General features: G+C 38.8%; 3 protein-coding genes across 5 annotated transcripts in view; 1 reads left to right on the top strand and 2 right to left on the bottom strand.

Moving 5' to 3' along the window:
* uba7 (ubiquitin-like modifier activating enzyme 7) overlaps nt 1-16508 on the top strand; it is a 37300-nt gene extending 20792 nt beyond the window's left edge. Inside the window, exons 22-24 of the mRNA XM_042405933.1 lie at nt 11952-12053; nt 13754-13836; nt 15293-16508. Coding sequence (XP_042261867.1) covers nt 11952-12053; nt 13754-13836; nt 15293-15425 — 318 coding nt within the window. The 3' untranslated portion in view covers nt 15426-16508. The remainder of the gene's footprint in view (nt 1-11951; nt 12054-13753; nt 13837-15292) is intronic.
* Nucleotides 16509-16752: 244 nt separating this feature from the next.
* On the bottom strand, nt 16753-19410 carry LOC121894291 (PAK4-inhibitor inka2-like). The gene is made up of 3 exons (XM_042406805.1): nt 19161-19410; nt 19019-19071; nt 16753-17796 (listed from the first exon to the last, which is right to left on the bottom strand). Exons 2-3 carry the CDS (start codon nt 19019-19021, stop codon nt 16876-16878), a joined length of 924 nt encoding a protein of 307 aa, XP_042262739.1. The 5' UTR covers nt 19022-19071; nt 19161-19410; the 3' UTR covers nt 16753-16875.
* A 1403-nt stretch (nt 19411-20813) lies between these two features.
* Nucleotides 20814-23471, bottom strand: part of gnai2b (guanine nucleotide binding protein (G protein), alpha inhibiting activity polypeptide 2b) — a 42367-nt gene continuing 39709 nt past the window's right edge. For 2 of the 3 annotated variants that reach the window (XM_042406938.1, XM_042406939.1), the window contains 2 exons: nt 23260-23452; nt 20814-21981 (listed from right to left, as the gene is read on the bottom strand). In XM_042406938.1, coding sequence (XP_042262872.1) covers nt 23262-23452 — 191 coding nt within the window. In that variant the 3' untranslated portion in view covers nt 20814-21981; nt 23260-23261. Of the gene's footprint in view, nt 21982-22079; nt 22596-23259; nt 23453-23471 lie in introns of all 3 variants that reach the window. The other variant, XR_006095525.1, reaches the window with a different exon arrangement.

Below are 23471 nucleotides of genomic sequence, written 5' to 3'. Positions count from 1 at the left end.
TTAGTTGTACAATACAGAGAGTAGCTGAAGGGAGCTGTACAGTAAGTAGGCCTAAGTTCACCTCAAATCGCAGACAGTGCAGACATTGCAAGCCTTGTTATTGTAGAAAACAAAACCACACAAGACATTAAAGGATGTTTCAAGAGCAACAAAGATTAATGAGAGCTGTGCTCCTGCAGCTGTAACTGAGCTGCAGCCTCAGTGAGGCCATAAAGCAGAGAAACATCACCCAAGGCCTGGACAGAGGCGGACGTGTTTCAGCTGGGTATTGAGTCATTCAGTATCGTTCTATCCTCAACCCCTCCAGCCACTTGGCCAGCACTCTGCACCAGTGTATGCTGTCCTTACTTGTCTGTTAGGCTGCCTGGTTGTGTGCCATGAAAATATTCCTTCTTCCATGACTCTGCACACATCCTCCACACCCTGGTCTTAACTCCTTGCCCTTTCACACTCCCTTTGTGCCCCTCTTCCCCAACTTACCCTTTCCATCTCTAATTGAATTAGCAGCATTGGAGGCAAGGCTCCTGATCTCAAGGAAGCCACTGCAAGGTCAATGCTCACACTGGCTCTTTGTTAATTGCCTGCAGAAATGACAGCTATTTCCTGCCTTTACAGGAAGCAATGTATTGAAACCAGATTTCCCAGAGAGCACTATGTGATCTTGCTGTATGGTCTGTAGAGCAGCAGGAACAGACATGGATTTTGTGTTCATCTGCTCCATCCTCTGTTTCTAATAACTTTTCATTCACAACTTGTTTAGCAAAAAAGCATTCTTAATATATTCCCTTAATGTGCATGGAGATATCTGTGAGAAAACATATTTTGACTTTTGTTGAGAAGTCGCTCTATACAGGGTGGTTGTATGTTGTTATACATGAAAAAAGCAAAACCTGCAGCCACTTGATTTGTGATTTGAGCACATATGTAATTGAAGGTCACACATCTGTCACACACACACAAATAACAGGGACTGGCCCAAAGAGAAAGAGAAAGAAAACAACAAAGGGGAAGATTTACCTCACATGTGGTTAAATCTGTATTGAACTCCTTGGACTGTGTCAGTAAAGAAACAGGGTGAACACGATCCAAGGACCTCAGTATTCCTAAGGGAGCTCCGGCATTGTGCAGTTTGTAACTCAAGACCCAGACATGAATAGTGCTCACAGGATAATGAGTAATCTGTGATCAACATAGACGGCTTGTGCCTTCTGTTGTTTTCCAGGGGTTTTTTTGGTTTCATTTAGTTGGTGGTGGTATTATGTGGTTGGCCTTATGTTGTTAAGTCATCTGTTGTTTCACATGTATTGTTCCATTACTGCTGTAGTTCCCCCAAAGTTCATTGCCTTCCCATTTCATATCATCAACAACAATATTATGTCTGGACACTTTAGAGCATCAGACGCCAGACAGGTTGTATCAGATGAGTATTCAAACAGTTAAACAGAGGCTATAGCACACAGGAGATAAAAAATCCCCCTTAAAAATATCTATCCTGATATTTTATTTAGTAGCATATGTGGTAGACTCAGCATGAATGCTCCCCATTTAGCAAAATTAAAAAGCCAGGGGCATTAGCAGCTCTTTCAAATCATCCTCAATCAAATCTCCTCATCTCATACATGTTTAAGCCAGAGGCCATAGTCTTTAGTGAGAAACACAATAACACTGAAAGACTGCCCTCCAACTAGCTGACTTATGTGTCTGCACTGAGTCCACAGGAGGAGTCCAAATGAATTTGCTGTGTCTTCACATTTTATATACATTTATAAAAGAGCACAAATTACTATTTATTCAGGCTACACTCAGTGGATGATTTCACCTCAAATTTAGAACTGGAATTATTTTAAAACCTTCACAAATATCTGAAGCTGATTTTAATCAAGTGTTTTAATCAAGTGATTTCAAGGTTTAAGTTGAGAGTTAAATACTTCTACAGTAAGGTTGTCTGTTTTTTTATACTTGAAAAGATTATGAAGGTTGTAAATGTCTTTTATAGTCAGTGAGAAAAACACGAAACAGCAGTGACTTTATGTGTCAACAATAATACTTTCCATCCTTGCATCTATCTCTTTATTATATTATTATTTGTCTCAATGTTTACCACATGACTTATTTTCTTCAGGCCTGTTTGAGTCAGTGGAAGCACCATGTGGACATTATTAGAGGTTTCTGTCCTCCTGTTTCATTATTCTCTCATTAAAGTACCAGCGCTGGCAGGAGATGGGCTGCAGGTTTCTCATTAGTAACATTAAGTTTAGTCCTCAGGCTGTTGTCATGTCATGATGTCATGAGTTTACTCATTTACTCTGAACACAACATGTATACTACATGTATTTCATGCCATTTTTCATTTCTTTTTTTCTACTGACACATAACAAACAAAGAAACTGTTACCTCATACATAGACACAAAGACTCTGCTTGTATGTAGTAACGTCACAGGTGGTCCGTGACACTGGTAGATTGTGTCCTCTGCTCTACAAGGCACTGCAGGACAGTCTGTCTACGTCCACATAGCTGTGGCTGTAGATTATTAATGGCTCATAATAAGTGTTTGTTATGGTGTTTATGCTAAAGTTATGCTTTACAAGTAAATTAATGATTTTGCCTCAATCTCCTTTATAATGAACGAGGCAGGAACTTACAAGATAGCAACAGTCACTAAAGTTTTGAATGGGAAGAATGAGTAATAATATTAAAAGAAGAGAGGTGAAAGAGAGATAATAGATACAAGGAATAATTATAATAAAAATAGAAACTTGTCTTTATTTAAAAAAAAAAAAAAAGAATTTCACAGCTTTGTAATCCTGAGATCCAGGGAAGTTCAGTAGCTCTAACTGTTAAGGCTCAGTCAACTTCAAACCAGCAGTTAAAATCACAATTTGCAATATTATTCCATGTTTAGAACCAAAAGACACCCTGCATTGGGCCTCCACCATTGCAAAGAGCACAGGCCTCCAGTAAGTCAGCCGTGTGGTGCACTCTGGGGGGTTGGGAGGCCACTCTGTGCAGCAAAGCCATTCCATGTTGTAGATACCGTACTCTGGAAATTCTATATTTCATGACCTTTTAAAAAGAAAGATAACCATTTTTCACACTAACTATATTATCAGACAAAAAGCCAGACCTTTTTATATTACACAACCAGTAATCAACAATCAAAATGTAGTTGAGTTAATTACAATTGTTGGTTTTTGCTCAGAGCCAAGAGTATAGCTAATGAAGCTTGTCATACACAGAGTTTATGCAGATATTAATCTGAACAGGCTCAAAATATCACTTTCTCACCGAGAAAAGGCTGGATTATTCCCTCACTATGTTATGTATTGTTCTATGTTGTCAGCAAAGATCTTTACTTCCCCTTGCATCGTGCTTGGTCTCATTTGATGTAGCAGTGCTTGTCCTGTATAGGAGAGGAGCTGAAGTATTAAAAGTGTCAGTATGCTTAATCTAAAGTTCTTGTCGGAATCAGATGTTACAACTGAGGAGGTTGTATCCAGTAATTTGTGCTACTTTCCAAAACAGTCAATCCGACATTCGCTACCACTACACGCAGAGACTTGAGTGAGAGAGTAAGCAGAGTTAGAACTTCCCCCTCAAGCTCTAATTTTCACCATGATTACTTCCGTCACTTTTCATGTGTAAGCCAAGTACAGTACTGTGAAAGTATTTGAAAAAGGCTATAATGGCAGGCTTTTGAGTGTCGGCATTCGGAACACCAATAAACACTTTTTCCTTCAGACTTATTTGGATATGTCACACAAAAGTTACATGTTCCTTTCAAGCATACTGACACCATAAGGCTAGACTGATATTAAGTAAATACAAGAAAGGCTAGTGGACATAGTTATTATTATCATTTTTAATTTAGTTAAGTAATTGTGGTATCTCAATACACTTTCTTTTTAAAGTGTGCAAAAGTACAGTTAAGATGGGGGTAAATCTGTGATCACGCCTTAAAGCAAGCGATATCTCCTCTGCTGTATCTAGGTTGATGCTGGTAAATTGTGAGCCCCTTGTGAGCTCTACGGAAGTCTCATGTGTCTTTTTTGTTCGAGTCCAACACCAGTTAAGCTTGCCGCTTATCAACTGCTGACAAGAGCTAGACATCATATTGAGCCGCAGATATCAATAACTCCATACCAATCCAATATCCAATCCACACTGCATTACACCACATAACCAAAGGCTGTGACCTTTGATTACTAAAGCAGTTGATCAATGCTACAAACCAGGATGTAACAGTTTATGTTCAGAGCTGTACTTTGCTGAATTGATAGTATGTGCTATAGTATAGTGTTTTGTAGTTAGTATACAAGAAATCAATTTACTTCACCATTTTGTACAGGAAACTCTCAAACCATTTCGGTGATGAATTCATTGCTTTACAACAGCAATCAGACACTTGCTCTTTGCTAGCGTCTCTGCGGGCTCCAACGTGTCAGTGGCCCATTTGGAAAAGGAGTGTTTTATTGACTCAGCCCTTCTGCCCCAGGTCATTTTCAGTCAGGTGAAGTGCTGCTATCTTCTCATTTAAAAGACAATCTGAGATTCTGTTTGCTGTTTTACACGTCAATGGAAGCCTTTCAAAAGCAACAGGCTGCTTTTAGTCTGTGTGTCAAACTCGGCACTCTCCTGAGAAGTGTCTGTGTGCTTCTGAGCTGCCACTCCCGCTCCTCCTCCACCCTGCATCAATACATCAGAAGTCATCCCTCAAAACATGCGGTTTACGATCTTGAATGTAAGGTATCTTTAATATCTATTGTTCAATTTTTAATCTCTCTCTTGTGTAGGCAGTGTGTAGGGCTGGTATCCTGTCAATTCTCTGGGGTGTTAGGCAGATAATTGCAGTGGGTTGAGTGATCAGCTGGAGGTCTCAGCCATCTGTTTCTTCATTGCAGTCCAAAGAGAGTGATGATCAATGGTGATCAGGTAGCAGATGACACTCCCATTAAGACAAAGGGCACATTTTACATGACAGTGCTCTTGTCCCTTTGTAAAAAGGCCATACAGGAAAGCATAGACAAACATGCTCTCGAAGATATACTTTAGGTTAGTTGTTCTTCACCAGCATAACCTCAAAACAGGTCTCACATATGATATATATATCTGGTCTTGGGTGGTTTAGTCTTCATTGAATAAAACACAAAAAGGTTATTTTCCAATCTGGAAGCCAAGTCAAGTCTGAGACAACATCAAAAGAAATCTGTGCTCAGTCGAAGATGACGGTGGCCCGAGTTTGAATGCAGAGGGATTGTAGCTTTTGAAAAGAATTATATATAGACATGACACATTTACTGAAGCACTAGCTCAAACTAACACTGTGTATAAACCATGGGTGTCCAATTATTGATCAAACGGGCTGCTCCGAGTTTTCTCTTTTAACAACATAAATTGGAGCCTTCATTCTCTGGTTTTTATATTCAGACATTATATGAACACAGTTTTGTCGAATAATTTCTCTTTTTTCCACAATTTTGTAACAAGTTAGTGAGCAATTTCAGGCTGAAAAATTATAATACATCACACAAGTCTGCAAAGTTGTTTGTGTTGTTTTCCATATGACTCCTTATAGAGCACAAATGCACAATTACATACAGACAGACACACTAGCACTCTGGTGACCTTGCTTTACAGCTGTGGGCTTCAATTGATGATCTGATGTCATGGGCAGCATTATTGACATATCACCACAGGCTCTGTGCTGTAGGTATGACGTAAAGGAAGGCGTATCATTGGTGAAGTCAATATAAAAAAAGAGGAAATTGATCGTCCACTTGCGTTTCCAGTTGGTGAAGTGGCCAATTGAAATATGAAATATATTTCCTGGATTTAATATTGTTTCCTTTGTCATGGGAATGTTTTAAAGACTCCATATAATGCATTTTTTGTGACTCCAGTTGCGTAGAGGCAGTAATACATATTGTAATGATTTTACAGTGTGAAGAAGAAAAGGTGCCAGTACTTCTTTAATGTATAATTAGGTTAACAAAAAAGGATTTTGAATCCAAGATTACTTTCAACATTGCTGAAAACACAAACTAATCTGCTTGAAAAAGACTTAACCGTTATCCACCATTTTGCATTTTTGTCCAGTATATCTGAAGTAACCTTGGTGCATACCAGCACATACACCAATATACTGCACATGCAGTCGTCAGCAGCATCACTGTCATATGGTTAAAATGAAACGCTGCTTGACTGTAAAGCTCGGGCTATAGGACTTAAGTAGGACATAAGACCTCAGTGAAAAGTAACCAGATTGTCTACAAAAAGAAAGCAAATGGAAGCTAAAAGAGATTAAGATGAGAATATGATCAAAAAGACCACACAGATCTTCCATCTGCCTCCCCTAAAGCTCACTTTGAAGCCTTGCAAAGGGAAAGAGTCCCCTTTGATGAAACAGGCCTCTAGCCACGGCGGGTTGTAAAAATGTTTCCACTGTTGGGATTGTGGCCAGATAATGAAGCCGAGGTAGGAGCGTGCCTCAGCAGTGCTATTTCTTGTGGCAGACTGCAGGGAAGAGGAGGAGGACTTATCGAGGTTTCTATACTGATCCCAGCTTCCTGCCTCCAAAGAAATGCCCCATTGTCTTAAAGGGCAAAATTGAGATGTAAGCTCACATTATGATTTCAATCCAAATGCAGTGACCTGTGCAAAATGACCAGTGCGATTGTGCTCCCTGAAGAGAATCACAATCAAACAAGGATTCATTCTGCTTCCTTATCAGGTTCACTAGCTGAACTTCCTCCGGCTGCACTACATTCCCATGGCCTCACGTATATCTGCAGTCGGAGGCGTCTATTTTTGGGCTCCATCAATCAGTAGCCCTTGTTATCATAAGAGAGTTTATTGTGTATCTGGTCCTGCGTTGTTAAACTGCCCTAGTGAGGTCTCTTCATTTTCTGCGATCCTGAAAACATTACAAATCTTTTAACAGTAATTAGGGAAAAAAGGAAAGACTATGAACACAAAGCTGTGAACAAATTTAAAAAATCAAGACTAAATTAGTTCAATTAATAGTATGACAACATACAGTACAATTAAAGAATATTGTAGAATTCAGTTTTTTTAAGTAAACTATAGAAAGAAACTCATTTATATTCCCTAATGTCCTTTATGAGATTGTTTGATCATTTGAGATTGTTTGAGATTGTGGATCCAGACAGTATTGAGGCTTGGTGGCCTTTCGTCTCAGGCCTTGTCAGAGCTTCTCAAACTGGGCTGTGACTTTGGAAACAACAGTTTTTGATAAAGCAAGATGCTTTTGACCTTTTGATAATGTAATTCTATAAAGCGTACCGTATGGAAAACCAGTGTAGGGATGTGTGACTGGAAGGTCATTTTTTATTTGAAGTTCTTTGGGCTAAATGCTATTCATAATCTATACCCCAGATAGCATACTGAAGTGGGCCACTTCAGGCAACAATGCGGCACTGCTGGCCTTCTTCTGGCCTGGACAAAATGGTCGTGATCCTAAAATGGCCTACATGTAAAATAGCAAATATGGCCCAAATATCCCAAATCAAATGTGGGCCATTTTTGGTAAAGATGTGGTGCTCTCACTGGATGTGGGCCAGTTCTGGTTTATCTGGTTTGTTCTTGGTTGACATATGGCATTGCTATAGCTTGCTTGTGGCCCAGATCTGGGAAACAGGAGTGGACCGCCCAAGTGCCATCACTCCATGTGGTATATGGGCCAGATGAAAAGTTCTGAGAGTGTCGAGTGTGGGCCAGATCTGGGCCACAGCAATTTTGCTATCTGAGTATGTAGCAAATTCAGGTATTTTATAAGAATATTGAAGTATTTATAATCATATAGTAAAAATAAATAAAAATTTTGTTTTCTCTGAATTTGCATAGCAGACACGTATGTTGTATTTCAGTCAACAATCACGTTCTGTCTTTTTTCCGTATCTAGTCCTGTCTAAGGTCTTTAGGACCAGAAAGTGTGTGTGTGTGTGTGTGTGTGTGTGTGTGTGTGTGTGTGTGTGTGTGTGGTTTATGTTTGTGATAAGATTATTTTAATTTTTTCCTGGAAGCCTTTACTGTCTACAGTATTTTTCAGGAAGAGCAAAGGAGTTTGCCTGGCTTCCTGTCAACAGCAGGAAGTGAACACACTGCATATGGAGAGACATTTTTTCATATGTATACTATTTAATAAGGCCAGAAATACTGATAGAAGGTTTGGGTGTACTGTGGAGAATTTAGTCTCATGTTAAAAATACAAATGTACATTTTGTAAAGGACAATAGAAGCATTTTGAATTTGAACAGGATTATAAGAAGAAAGAATTGAAGTATTAAAGTAATAAGCATTAAAATGATGTGTGTAGCTGTTACATAAGAAGCGTATCATCAGTGAAAATAACGATGGGTGTAGTATTGAAGTGAGAGACAGTTTAAAAACGTGAAATGTCATTGTGTTCTTTTATTGTTTCAGAGAGACCAGCTGTGTCGTGTTTTAAGGCGAAGTTCAAAGCCCCATTTATAATTCAGACTATGATATGTGGAAAGCAGATGAGAGTTTTGGCTGTCCTCCAACAACAGAGCAGACAGAATATAAACTTATATGTCCCCCCGCGTGGCTTTATTCCACTTGGGCTCATGAAGTGGCCGTTTGTCTCCTCCTCATCGTCTGAAAACAAACTCTTTGGCTCGCAACCACCCAGAATCCTGACTCCCATCTCTGCTTTATGTCCAAACAGTCCTCCTGATCCTAAGACACCCAGTGTGGTAGAACAGTACTTGAATACTACACACTTATAGCCAATATTTAATAAGTAAAAATGGCCTTTCTTGAGGTACAACTTGTCAAGTAGGGGAATACTTTGTGTCTCTGTCACTGTGTGGTTACCTTTAATATTTTTTTATATTCAGTGCCAGACCCATCCAAAATCTGGTTTTTAGTGCATTTAGCCTGAGCCCACTCAAAAATCACAACCTGGACACTCTGACCATAAGACTGAACTGATCTTTTGCAGCTGTGATTAGACAACAAGCAGCAATTGGCAGGGATTTGTCAATTGCTCTTGTTGTTAACACAAGAAACTGAACAGGTGACCTCTCAGACAGTAATTCTACCGTCAGACCTCTAACCTCAAGACAACCTTGCCCAACTTTAATTGGGTTAATTTTCGTGACATTATGGAATACAAGTATAGTAGCTCTTCCTCTGAATTGGTCTTGACATAGTCAAAAAACTGTGGGGAAAGGTGTGTCTTCACTTTATAGAGATACAGTGATTAGTCTATTAATTGACCAGACATTCAAAAGATAATTAATCAGCAACTATTTTAACAAATGATTCATTGTTTCAGTAATTTTCAAGCAAAAAATGCCAAATATTTGCTTTTGAGTTTTGGTCAGACAAAAAAAGGCATTTAGAGACGTAATTTTTGGCTCTGTAAGATTGTAATTGACATTTTTCACTTTTTTAACAACTAAAATGACCAATTAATTAATAAATAAATAAAATCTGCTGACTAATTGGTAATGAAAATAGAAAAATCATTAGCTGCAACACTAACACTAACATTACAGAGTACAGAGAATTGCATGCAGGCTCTCAATAACACAGATGTTGTGATATTTTCCACACTGGCAATTTGCTCAGATGTCGCTCTGAGAGAAAAACAATAACTCTCTGATGCACATTTCTGCTCTTTCCCCAGAGATAACTGTTTTTCGTTGGGACTTTTTAGTTTTTTATTGTTCCATGACAAAAAGATAGTTGTACTTGTGGGAAGCATTTGTAATTGTTTCCAGCAGCCAGTTTGGTTCCAGCGTTCTTGCTTATTTTTTTCGCCCTGCTATAGTGCTGAATAGTTGACGTCACTCTACATACATACTGATGGGGTAGTTGATTGGCTTCAGGTTCCTGCCAGAGTTGTGTGACAGATATGAGAGAGGGGAAGGGAGTGGAGGGAGTAAAAATAGCCTGCATGCCTGCTTTGCATTGTGTAAAATCAGCATCTACAGTACACACAAAAGCACTCAACTCTGGCATGGGACCTCTGAAGAAGGAGGGCCATTTTTAAGTCCAACAATGACTTTGCATTTGCAAGATTTAAAAAGAATGCTCTTTTGTACTAAATGTGCGTTTCCAGCACTAGTTATGCTGTGCCAGTGGGATGTTTGAGGTTGTACTGATAATTCTGCAAAAACATTAAAGAAGGTAAAATAGCCAGGGGTAAGATGTGCAACTTACTAACAAAATGTGCTTTGTCTGAAAACTGGGACAAAGGACCTAGACACCCCGTCAGACTTGAGGAGAAGTATGCCTCGAATGTGTCTCCATAACCCCAAACCCCATAAGTGGTGGGAGTAGTGAGGGCTAGTCAAAAAGTTCCCCTTGGCTGCTGGTGCAGAGATAATTGGACCCAGGTTTAGCTGGAGCTTTGGTATTCACATCTCGAGCCAAGTTTTGATCTTCACAACTTCTCTTACCAGACGGCAGGGTCGTCTAACTAAGTGACATATTTTGACAATTTTCTGCATGTGAGGAATCTTGGCCTATTTCAGGTCAGGTGATGTTTTGCTCTTGTCTAACACGTGTGGATTATGATATTTTTGGTAAACATGTGGTGTCATGTGATTATCAATGTATATCCAGTGACAGCAGTGTCTATGTGTGTAAGGGGGTTAAATTGATCTCTCTATGTGTCAGGACTCTTTATTCTGTCTTTGTTTTGAGGACAAAGGTCGATCCTATAGGAATAGGACTTAAAGGATGCTAGGTTGCTGTGGGGTCACCAGTCCTAAAATCTGATCTCATGAGATATGAAGGGTATGACGGCGGTGCTGAAGCGTGACCCTAACCCTGAAGCAGGGGAAATGTGTAAAATATGTGTTTTAACTGTTTGTGAAGTTTTCTCAATGAATGACTGTGTTTGTTAAGCTTCATTTAGACTCACAAGACTCTCATCACGTTTCTCTTGTCACATGGTCTTGATGTATCAAAAAAACATCCTTTTGATTTTATGTTACCCTGCAATGTAAAATGACACGGTCACAGTAGCAGTCCTCTCATTTTTCTTACATACATGTTAAACTGCAACAAACGATTATTTACACTATCAATTATCTGATCAAAGAATCAGTAAACAAGATCTTAGCTTTCACCACTGGAGAGCTTTTTCAGTGCTACAGATAGATTTTGGTTAGTACAAAAATAGAGCTGTTATGCAGCCCTATTATCAAAATAGTAAGAGATTAATTTTCTGATGATTAATTTAATGATTAATGGAATAATTTTTTCAGCACTATGTTCATATATCAGTGGAAGAGAACAGCTGCTATTATAGACAGACTACAATTCCTCATTTAAACAGTTTAGGCCTATTCAAACAGTCAGATTTCAAGTATGTCTCTTTAACACAGAATACTCAAAGAACTACGAGAAATTCAGAGAAAAAATGGCCCCTCAAAGCTCGAACTTTGATGTGCAGTCTGGCAAGATGTCTGGAAAAATTCCTGTGTTCTTATTTCACAGCCTAGAGCACCACATTTATATTCACAAAGCTGCAGGTCTTATTAGCAGGTCTACATTCTCAATACACTAATATCATCTTCCCCAAAACTACGCTGACTCTGCACTCACATGGCTATGTGCATAGATTTTTTATTAGTGCAGGATGATTGTAAAACTGTGAGAAGTAAGTGTCTCATAGATGGAAACTTGAGAAAAACATGTGAGTCACTTCATCATATATAAGGAAGCACCTTCTTGACCTCATCAGAGGTTGTTTGAGTCTAAGCTGAAGCTTTCCAAGAGCTGCTGATTGTTCTCAGCTGCTTTATAACTCAGTGCTGAAAAATGCTGCCTCTCTTGTTATGAACCCAAACATTTTCTGCACATCCCTCACAGCAAGTGGTGCTTCATCTGTCAACTTTGTCTGTGTGTGTCTATGTGTGTTTGTGTGTGTGGTGTATGTAACTTGTCTATCGGCAGGTTGCAGGAAAGAAATACACCCAGTGGGATGACTTGATTGTTGAGGGCAGACGTGGCGGTCAGCAGGAAATGACCTTGGAAGATCTGTTCCAGTATGTCAAGGTACAGCCTCCTTATTCCTCTCAGCAAGGAAACACACACCTTTTTTCACACCCATTGCTACTGAGTGCATATTTTATGAATGTTTTTTTTTCCCCTAAACTTGCTCACCTTCCTCCAGAGCACACAATGGCCATTGTTTTAAATGATTGGCCACTTTACACCTACCATTCACAAATTCAGGTCTTGTGAAGGGCCGTGCTGTTGTTGACCCTTCAACTTTCTTCTGATGGCTAGACAATGACTGGAACCTTTTTCTCAATTCATATGTTCATCAATGTTTCCATTGCAAGAAAACACATCAAAACCAGAATATAGTTAGGATTTTTAGTGCTTTCCTTTAGCTGCAAAAGTGATAATATAACATTTGTGCTCTTGTACCACTGACAAGAAGACTCATAAGCCTAATTAATGTTTAGTTTATTTTACTCCCATTTTCACCTCAATAAATTCACAATAAATGCACTCAATCCCAACGTTATTCACAAATTCTGTCACTTACAACCTAGATTTTGTTATTGGCAGGTAAATTGAGCCATTGTGAACTGTGCAAAATTTTGTGCTGCCTTGTATAAAATACAAACTGAAGCTTCACACTAACAGATCAGGTTTCAGGTTTATTTAATTGCTATTTCAACCATATTCACATAAATATACAACAAATGAGATGTTGCTCCTCCCTGTGATGAAAAGACTGTTTGAATTTAATCGTATTTCTATGTTACAATGTTGGGCAGGTGACATGAGTTTAAATCTGATTTAATGTCTTTAACTCATTGATATTCCTGCTCCATCATTTCTGTACCAGCTGAATTATCTCAGCAGTTGAGAATAAACAGGAAACACATTAGCTCCTAGCAGCCTTGACTTTGTTGCATTTCGACTTTGTCTTGTTTAGTTTCTTAGTTTCTCCATCTTATCAACAGTAACAGAAGACAACAGCAACAAATGATACTCAGATACTCAGATACTGTGATGAATGCCAAGCTGCCTCTTACACCATCACATTGTAGATCATTGTATCATTAATCATAACATTTGTTTTTTTCTGACTGCTACATTACAGTATAAAAGTCAGTTGATCAGGCACTGAATAAGATAAGATAAGATGATTGCAAACCATATATCCCAGAATCAAATATTAATAACACATATAAAAGATACTCCATAACCCTGCTTTGGTTTGGGATAATACACTAACCCTGTGGTTTAGTAAGCCTGTCTTATTGTTCTTGTATATATATGTATTTACATCTATGCATGTGCTCAAAAATACACATCACTTATGCCCTGTAAGACACTGTGATTATAATGCATATTATATAGGTCAAACATTTCTCAACACATCAATCACAGGCTGTTTTTTTAATGCACTTCTTGCCCTGAAAAGATGTTCAGTAAATTGATTCTGCTGGAGTTTGTTTTGAGGGAAAATAAATTGGCAAGTGTTCTTATTTGCTCCACATTTTGTTTAACCTTTGGCTGGCCAGGTTTGCCTGGTTTGTTTGTGGAGACATCGCAGAGTTTCCTGAGCTGCTGAAGTCGTTTAAGGCCACAGGTCACCGTCAGACCTCTAGCTCTGCTGACTGCGGTCTTTGCAGAAATTTAGTTTGCATAATGCATGAAGGCATACTCCATTCTCATCTCTGTTTCTTATGTTTTGTTGTACTGCAAATGTAATTGAATTACTTGTCTTTGTGCAGGAAAAATACGGCTTGACCGTCTGTGGCCTCTTCTACGGACCTGCTATCTTGTACAGTGATCACAAAGAGAGGCTCACGCAGAGGTACGTCCAGTTAAGACAAAGATACAGTACAGTTTTACAAATGCATGGCTACACACGACATGCAACCCTGCACGCACAAACAGTGACAATAAGCAACCTCCCTTTGTTTGTTTAGAGGCTAATGTCAGGATGAGGTGTTTCCTCTGAGCCTGTGAGGAGAGAGCCTGTTGACACTTACACACACTCACATGCATCACTGAACACACTGATGATTGAGACTGCTCCTCCTCAGGTTTCTTTCTGTTTGTTTTGGACGAGAGTTAAAGAGTTAAATTAGTGTGAACTTTTTTTTCTGCATCTGAGAAGCCACACTGTTCAGGCCTGTTCAGCAGTGTAGATCATTAAAGTCACGTTTCATAAGCCTCGGGGTGTTAGAAATGAATCAGTTGTCCCGTGCTGTGAACTCTCCTCATCAGTTAAAGAGGTGAGTCAGAGCAGAACATGGGCCCTCAGGGATATTTTCACTCCAGTAAGAAGGAAAAAAATGTTATAAATCAGGTTCAACTTCGCAATTTTAGAGGTAGCTCATTGGCTAAATTGAGATATTGATTATTAGTCATTCTTTTCTTAAATCTTGCTGTTATCATGTTCATCTTGGAACAGACTGTGTGCAAGTCCTTTGCTGTTTTTGATGCTTAAGTCTCTTGGGAGCTGGTGTTGGTTAGATTAAGCTACAGGGGGAGAGGGGCAGAGTGCTGGCCATGTGGACAGCAGGCCCTACATGACAAATGCCCCCTCGAGTAGTCACTTCCTGTGCCTCTAACTTCCTGTGTTGGGCATGTGCAGGGGGAACTAGAAACTTGAAAACACAGATGAGATGAAAACTCATTAAAAGATAAGGCTTTAAATATTTTATGTATTTGTTGTTTTTTTTTAATCCCATGAAAAAATTAAAACCAACAATGTGTTAGTTCATCTCATTTGTTCCTACTGAAGATGTAAATCTTTTCAAACAAGTCATGAATATATACTTTAATTTTCAAAAAAGGCTAAATAATTTCCTGAAACAGCTGGGCACTGCAGATATTAGCAAATGTTACTCAAAGGCGAGTAAAATTCTACATTTGTTGGGGACAATTTTTTTAGCTGCATAATGCACTAGTGAGTATTTCCAGCAGCAAGATTGTGTATGTGAGATTGATTTTTGACAGTTATGGGGGTCTATGGCACAGATGAATGAGATATATCAGGCGTTGGATACACAGACAATACTTAGTGAGATCAATACATTGTTGGTTTTGGTTTTTTTATGGAATTTGTTGATGATAAGAATAGGCAAATTGTGAAAGATTATTGTCTTCTGGCAGGATATTTACATTGATGAAGAAACACATTTTAGAAGCTAAATTAATTTAAATGTACATTATAATGAGTTCACACATACATGAATTGGATGCTTTTTCATTCACACTCTTACTGGACAATGTTCATTTATATATACTTCACTTTTTTGCAGTGTGTCTGATGTGGTGAGGATGGTAACCAAGGCAGACATCCCTCCACACAAGAAGATGTTGGACCTAATCGCCTCATTTGCTGAAGATGAGGACTGTGAGACAGTCCCAACTATCAGATACCTGCTCTTGTGATGCCATCAACACCAAGTCTTCTCGAGTGAACAGTGAAAAGGCATCGCGTGGACCTGTTTCAAACTGATGAAGCAAATCCAGCACTCCTGGAACCTCATGTTTAAATAAATGCTCTTGTTGTCTTTTAAATAGATGAAAGATTTTTTTTTCCCCCCGTTATCTCTTTATCTATTCCTTTCCTTTCATTCCACAAATGCTTTTGAATAAATGCACTGGCACACTGTGATCATTTTTACTGTTAATCACACTTTGATTATGTGAAATGAATAATTCCACTATCACACTCTCTAATAATTTGTCCTACCCTTAGGCATGTCCCAGAATTACTAAAGAGTGTTCGATGATTGATATCCAATTCCTCATTTGGGCTTTTTTTGTCACTTTATTATATGGCAAAAGAGGAACCTTGGCAAACTGAAATTTCCATTGTATTATTAACAAAAAGTTTTCTTTTTTGTTTTTTTTTTTACTCTTGGTTTTGATTAACATGTAAAATGTGTGTTTTTGAGATGTCAGGCTAAGGGGCTGTGTAGATGCTTGCCAGGGCATATGGATTAGATGATCTCGGCCTGCTGGGGCAGTGCTGGACTGGTTTCAAGGTCTAATTCAGGTCAGACTGAGTACAATGTTGAAAAGATGCAGGCAGTGCAGGCAGTTGGCGCATTGGGTACAGTGCTTTGACGATTCGGGGTGCTCTGCCATCTAGATACAGCTGTCATGTGTAAATATCTCTCCGAGCACATGTGCATTCCCCTCCCTCACTGAAGAATCCCTGAGCTGGTTGAGTGGAGAAGCTGGACTCATCTACAAGGCCTCCGTCTGTCCTCGGATGGCTTTTATGCTTGTTCTGCCCTTTTCACAACCTCAGTGTGTTTCTCTTCACACCCCCAAATTGTTATTCTGTCATTTTTAGCATATTCTGCTCTCCTAGCTGGGTGTCTTTGAATCAGAATCCTCTTTGTAACTGTTAATGCAACTTTTTATAGATGTACCTTTTCACTGTGTAATTGGACCTGCAATTGAAGGATGCTCTTTGTGATTACATTCTGTTTGAACAATGCAATGCAATAAATAAGTGTCTATGAGGAACCATGTTTTATCTGTTTACTTCACCAAGAGACGTCAGTTCCCTTACCATCTTTTCAATTGTTCTGTTAACAAACCACACCACACCCAGTTTTACACCATCATCATCACCATTTACACCAAATTTACTGGGTTTACAAAGCTTTAGTGTGTTTTCTGTGAGTTTCTGTGTGACTTTAGATGTTGATAAGTAAATAAATAAATAAATGAGGGCTAAAATAATTTGACTTGACAGAAAACATTCCTTAAATACAAAAAAACTTTATTTCAGAAGAATTGACATTGCAGACAATATCCAATTATAAAAATAGAATCATCTTAGTGAAATTTGTGTCAAAAGGTTGGTCCATAGTTACAGCCTCACTCAAATGTATCCAATGATGTCATTGCATATGATTGGTTGTCGGCTGCCTGTCTTCATGAGAGCGGTGAACTGGTGGAAGTCAGTGTCCAGTTCATGTAAGCCTGTGTGGGATTGGTGAAAGAAAGGTTTGAGAGCCTGGAGTCCCACAGGGCAAGACATCCGTTTTGGAGCCTCTGCCGCTCTGCTGACCCTCGTGGAGTCTGCTGGCCTCTGCCTCACCTCCACACTTTTAGACATCCCTGCCAGTCTCCTACGCATGTTGACCAAAATGTCTTTGGCAAGACGCCGGCCCGCACTGGGCTTTAGTTCTGCTGGCTCAGGACACTCTGGTAGGTCCATCCAGTTCTTTATTAGGTCAGCAAAGCTGTTGTCCCCCAGAACCAGAGGCTGTCTGTTCCTGCTGCGGCTCAGCAGTGATGTTGTCCAGTCCTCTGGGTCACTGGCCTCAAAAGAGGTCCAGCGCTCCAGGCAAGCGTCCGAGGTTGATTTTGGCCGGATACGGCCAGAGGGTCCCCTGTTTGTGCGGAGGCAGGCAGAAGAGGAGACTCGCACATTTCTGGTTCTTCTTAGCACCACACCTTCATCCTGCCAAGAGGCCTCAGAGTAACCTGAGTCAAAGTCCAGACTCTTTTCACTGCTGCGGGAGCCTTGTGCCAACCGCTCATGCTCTTCCTCCTCCTCCAGGTGGCTGGCCAAACAGCAGGCAGAGTCATAGGTGCTGGCTTCACTGGCTTCAGATACACGTAGACGAGTGAGTCGTTCCTGCTGTGCCCTCTGTTTGCAGAGCCGTGATACGGCGAAGGACCGAACACATGGTTCACTCAGTGGCCTCGGCTTGCTTATCTGCTTCAGGTCCTGCAAGGATCTCATCATGTACTGCATTTGGTCCCGGAGGCAGTCAGTGGAATCTCCTAAACACAGCTACATAAACAGAAAAAGAAAAACACTTAAGAGTTGCACTATGAATTTAGAAAAGTCTATTTCAGAACAACAAGTCTGTCAAAACAACATAAAGTAAGGAAAATATGGTTGACCACTGCTGCAAACCACAGAGCAGTGAGGCTGTCTTCCAACATATCCCATCATGCCCTGGCCAGTCTAACTGAGGCTTGAACAGTTCCCTGTGTTATTTCCAGAGCTGAGCCAATAAGATTTTTACCAGCTGAGATCACTCTGCGCTATGACCATATAACAAGTGAGGCATTCCTGACAAACCTCAGAGCAGCTTTATGGAGACCATCCCATGCAGTATGATCCCAGAAAATGAAAAAGTCAGAGCTCTGAGAACAGGATGCACATTTTATACGGGGGAAAACTCTCCCTGCTTCCTCAAGCTAGAGGGGAAGTTTGAACAAAGTAGAGCTGAATCGTGGAGGAGTGCAGAGCCACATATCCTCTCTGGACTCCTCTAACCCACAGGATGTTGACTGGTCTGTATTATGAAGCCGGAAATGACAGCAAGATTTTGGAATTACCCAAAGATCATGTATCATATATGAATCATACTATCATCCAGTCATCAGATAATCTGAAATCAGTGAAAACCAACTCATGCAAAAATTGGTTTGCAGAGTTCCATCTATACAACATGATCTTTATGAAAATTAAGGAACAAAATATTGGCATTTTACCAAGTTTTCTTTTGGCAGAGAAAATCTTTAAACTTTCCCTGATATACTAAAAAGCTCAACTTTTTTATATCATAGTTATTAAAGTGTCTTTGTTAAACCTCTCTCTCTGCCAGGGTTTGGCTTGGGGTAGTAAGGACACCACAATGCCAAGATGTTATCACAGCTGTGGGTGCTGAACCATTTGGCCCCTGGGGGAGACTTATCTGACATACAGAGACATCCTCAGTGGGACTCTGTGGACAGACTTGTACCATTTAAAATACCCTGTTCTCCTTGGCTGCTTTCACACAACAGGGAGAAGCGATTCACCCAGTAGTAAGCTTTCAGCAAGGACAGTTTGGTTTGAATTAACTGTTACTTGGGGGATTAAAACACAGTAGTTCTCCAAAAACTTTTCAAAGAACAATCATGAAAGGAAAAACATTGAGAAACAGTACAAAACAGGGTGCAATGCATCCACAAAACTGTCCAAATAATATGAAAGTGAAGGGAAAAAAAGGGGAATAAGTTACCATTGTTTAAGAGTAAGTGTCTGCAGTGAAGTTTAAGTCCCAGTTAAATGTTTCTGCAACGAAGAAAGGATACATAAGTATTTTTTTTATTGTTGTTGACACTTTTAAAGTCATATAGTAATTTAATAGAAATGTCACTCACCTTTGCATCTGTTGTTAAATTCAGCACAATCAACAACTCCGCAAATTTACAGTTTATTGGAGGTGATGAGTCGCTCTGAGTCCTTACTCCTCTAAACCAGATGAAGGTCTGCACGCGGACTTTGACGGTGCTGCGCTTTTGGCCACAGCAAATCAGCACAGCGCGTCACAAAACCAACCAATAGCAAGTCGCCTGAAACAAGATACCTCCTGGTGTAAGTAGCGGTTCCTACTGTAACTCGGTTGTACCGCGCTAGACTAGGACTATCGACATCTGGATTTGGATAATTATATATTAAATGGACACATTTGATTTAACAATAAGTAGATCAGAACATCAACTTATAAAATCAAACATTTTTTAATTCAATTTCACATTTTTATCCAGAAACTATTAAATGTTTCAAATCGCCAATGATTATAATTATACCTTTTCAAAGATTAATTCATTTTTAGACTCTCAACTCTTCATTTTAGTTTTAGAATATAAAACTTCAGAGCTTGGCTTGGGCGACTGCTGTGACTGCTTATGTGCTGATTTTACTGAAAACTACATGTCGCCACCTTGTGGATCTTTGTAAACAAGACTTCCCATATTACCGTTCCTCATTGCCCCTGTATATAAACCTTTTCACACCCTTTCTTTAAGTCTGTGCAGAGTGTTGTGTCTCTTGAAATGTGCCAATGCATACAGCCCGTTCACCATTCTTTTCCTAATGGATGTTTTGAAATGCAAACATGCTACTGGGCTCAAGTTAAGCCCTCATTTGAATTTGCAGATGAGAGGATCATTCATGACTGCATCACCTCACCTCACCTCACCTCTTTGGATGTTAATGACACTTTGTATTGTAGAATTCAGCCAAGTGCAGTGGTCAAAGAAGTCCTCAGATCCTTAATTTAAGTAAGAGTAGCAATACAACGTCAAAATATCCTGTTACGAGTAAAAGTCCTCACCTACATTCAAAATCATACTTAAGTTAAAGTACAGAAGTGTTATCATCAAAATATTGTTAAAGTATTAAAAGTAAAAGTACTCATGAGTGATGACTGATTATTATATGTGACATTATTAGATTGTAAATGCATCCATGAGAAAGCAGAGTTTCACTTTTAACCTGTTGAGATTGAGCTAGTTTTAACTGCTTTATACCAGTTTAATTTAGTGGTTACTAACTGAGGTTGGGCATCCTAAAAAGGGTCACAAAATAAATCTGGGGGGTTGTGAGATGATTAATGGGGTAGGAAAGAAGAAAAAACAAAGTTCTGCTTCACTAACTTGTATTCAATTTTTGGACTTTGCTCACAAATTGTAGACCCTGTGGCTTTTCTGTGTGAGCCATGGGGAATTAAACATGAGTCCTTTTTTGGTAAACTCTGATACACTTATGCAATGCCAATGCAATGTCCCACAACTGTGCTGTGCTCTGACTCATCGTCTTATAAGTTTTACAGATATATTTCTAAATTTAAGCATGGAAGATAACCTTGGGATCAGGATATGTGACAAAATAATCTCAACTCAAGGTCCACAACAGTCTTTATGGGTTTTTTTTCTTTTTATAGTCCCTTTTGTTAATTTTTAGTAAAACATTGATCCAGAGTAATATGCTTTTTGTACATTTTCTTTCAACACATCACACTATAGAACAGATCATGTGACCAAACTTTTATTTACATTTAACAAGTGACTGACTTTCATCTTAATATCAATGAACGAGTATCATCCATTTGTCTCAGTGTTGTTGTGCATTAAATGACGGGTTATGTGAACTGAAGTGGAGTAGAAATAGCCCTAATTCACACTCTCAAGATAGCATGTCTCTAAAGAACAAGTGTAAACAGATATCAAGGCACAAACATATGTAAAAAGACTCGGAATGAAACGAATTGTACAGAACAATCTATGTTAGGAAAAGACATAACCACTTAAAAATCTTGCAGATATCTTAAAAGTGACACATAGCCATTTTTGTTTTGTTTCTTTAAAGAAGTTACTTAAGGAATGTTATTCAGTCTGTGGGAGGGTACAGGCTAATCTATGGACAGTCATGCAGAACAATGCACTATAGTACAACTGTGAATATTGATTCTGTGTAAACATTGTACAAAAAACAATTTGCTTTCATCCATTTCCATTCTCCATGCATGTTTGTTTTCTTCTAAAAATAAGCTCTGTGCAGTCAAAGGTTTCATAAAATGCCAACATTAGTTAACATAAGTTAATGTGATTTTTATAAAAAGGTGTGTTTTTTTGTACTGTATCCTCTTGTTAACCTTCAAAAGCAAAATGGAAAGGAAAATGAAAACCTAAAATTAAAAAAAAAAAATAAGCAAGTGGTTCTCAAACTGGTTCTTGCAGATATTAAGGATGAAAAATGCTTTTAATTTTGTGCATTTTCTTTTGCTATTTGCAATGATGAAATAATGAGTTATTATTATACGTTTACTCTTCCAACAATTATTTTCTACTTGAGCCAGTTGGCTAATATAATTTATGTTACAAATCTAATATAAAAACTGCAATTCTACTGTGAGTGCCCTTGATTGTTAGAGGTTCTCGTCCAATTAGGTTATCCTTGGTCAAATGTCTATTAACAGGCACTCAGCATGAATAGTATGAGGGCCCCTGATAAAGAGCAGTAAGAAATATATATATAAAAAATGATAACACATTAGACAGAGAATGTGATGGTTGCAAATCAGTGATTGTTGAAATTCTTTCAGGTTTCCCCTCTAGGAATCAAGTCTGTTATGGTTTTCATTATGAAAAGCAGTAATCATCTCATGGCTGTTGCAGTCTGTGTGTGTTGGGAATTGTCCTGCATGAAAAGAGAGATGACAAACAAACACAGCAACATTAGATAAACACAATATAAAATGTAGACAGAGGACCTGTTGTTCCACTGATTTAACTTACCAGCACTCAACTTTATGTTTCCTTATTTATCCTGCTGAATCTGGTCCTCAGCAATGAAATCACAAACGCTTGAATCAGTTTACATTACACTTACTAAACACAACATGCAATGTTATAGTAATAAAGGATGGGAGGTTGATTTTTGGTTTTATTTGCTAAGGTTTGGGGATGTCATATTCCATTTTTGGAGTATCGGTTTATTTGTGATCACAGTAATGCCATTTGAAAAACTCAAGTCCGACCGAATCATGCCTGGCTTTGTGAGGCAAGTCGGTAGGTGGTGTGATAAATGCATGAGGTTGTTTTCAATATCCACACTGTGGCCAGATTTATGCCCACACATGCTAAATTTATGCAGGAATGGGAGACAGACCACATTAGGCAGTGGATTTTGAAACTGAATCTGACCTGGGAGCAAACACCTGACAGTTAATGTGACCTGGCAGGTTGCACCAAAAAGGCAGGTGTAATGACCACAACCACAGTCAGTTTGTTGAAAGTCCACTACAAGTTGTGCTGTAAGAAAAAACATCAATGTAAGCAGTTCAACAGAGTGCATTATTCTTGCCTGTTTACCAGTCCAATAAATACACATGATATAATTTGTATGTAATTAAAATGAACTACAAAATTAAAGCTGCTAGAACTTCTCAATTTTTACTTTTAGGATAGCCGCCATTTAGGAGTAAATTAGGGCTGCAATTAATTATTATTTTCATAATGAATCAATTTGCAGATTATTTTCTTATTCTTTTAGTAAATAAAATGCCAACAAATAGTAAAAAAATTCAACTGGAATTTCCTAGAACTCAAGATGATATATTGCTTGTTTATTACCGACCAACTGTCTAAAACCCAAAGATTTTGACTTTGCTTTTTATAGAAGAATGAGTAAATCAGCAACTATTTACATTAGAGATGCTGGAACCAGCTGATATTCATGCTTAAAAATTACTTAAAAGATTAATTGATTATTAAAAATTGTTACCAATTTGATTAATTGATTCATTTCAGCTCAAGGCTGAATACTGAGTACATTACTTAATATACTGTATCTTCTGAGCTGAAAGAGATGTCAGTCCTCATAAACTGGGTAAGATAATCACTAGGCCACCAAAATGACATAAAGGCTGTTCATGAATAGGCTTTAAAGTAACAGCCAGTCGTCCCTCCATCCTACCTTCAGAAAAGACCACAGTCTTTCAGGTTGTTCTTAATAATGACGTCAGTGACAGCGTCAAAGACAAACTGCACGTTCTTGGTGTCAGTGGCACAGGTGAAGTGGGTGTAGATCTCCTTGGTGTCCTTTTTCTTGTTCAGGTCCTCAAACTTGGTCTGGATGTAACTAGCTGCTTCATCAAATTTGTTGGCTCCTGGGAAAAAAAGATATAA

The sequence above is a fragment of the Thunnus maccoyii genome, chromosome 3 (genome assembly GCF_910596095.1).
Source record: "Thunnus maccoyii chromosome 3, fThuMac1.1, whole genome shotgun sequence".
Taxonomy (NCBI): Eukaryota; Metazoa; Chordata; class Actinopteri; order Scombriformes; family Scombridae; genus Thunnus; species Thunnus maccoyii.
The sequence above is the reverse complement of the archived record's forward strand: the minus strand, read 5'-3'. Positions and strand labels throughout refer to the sequence as shown.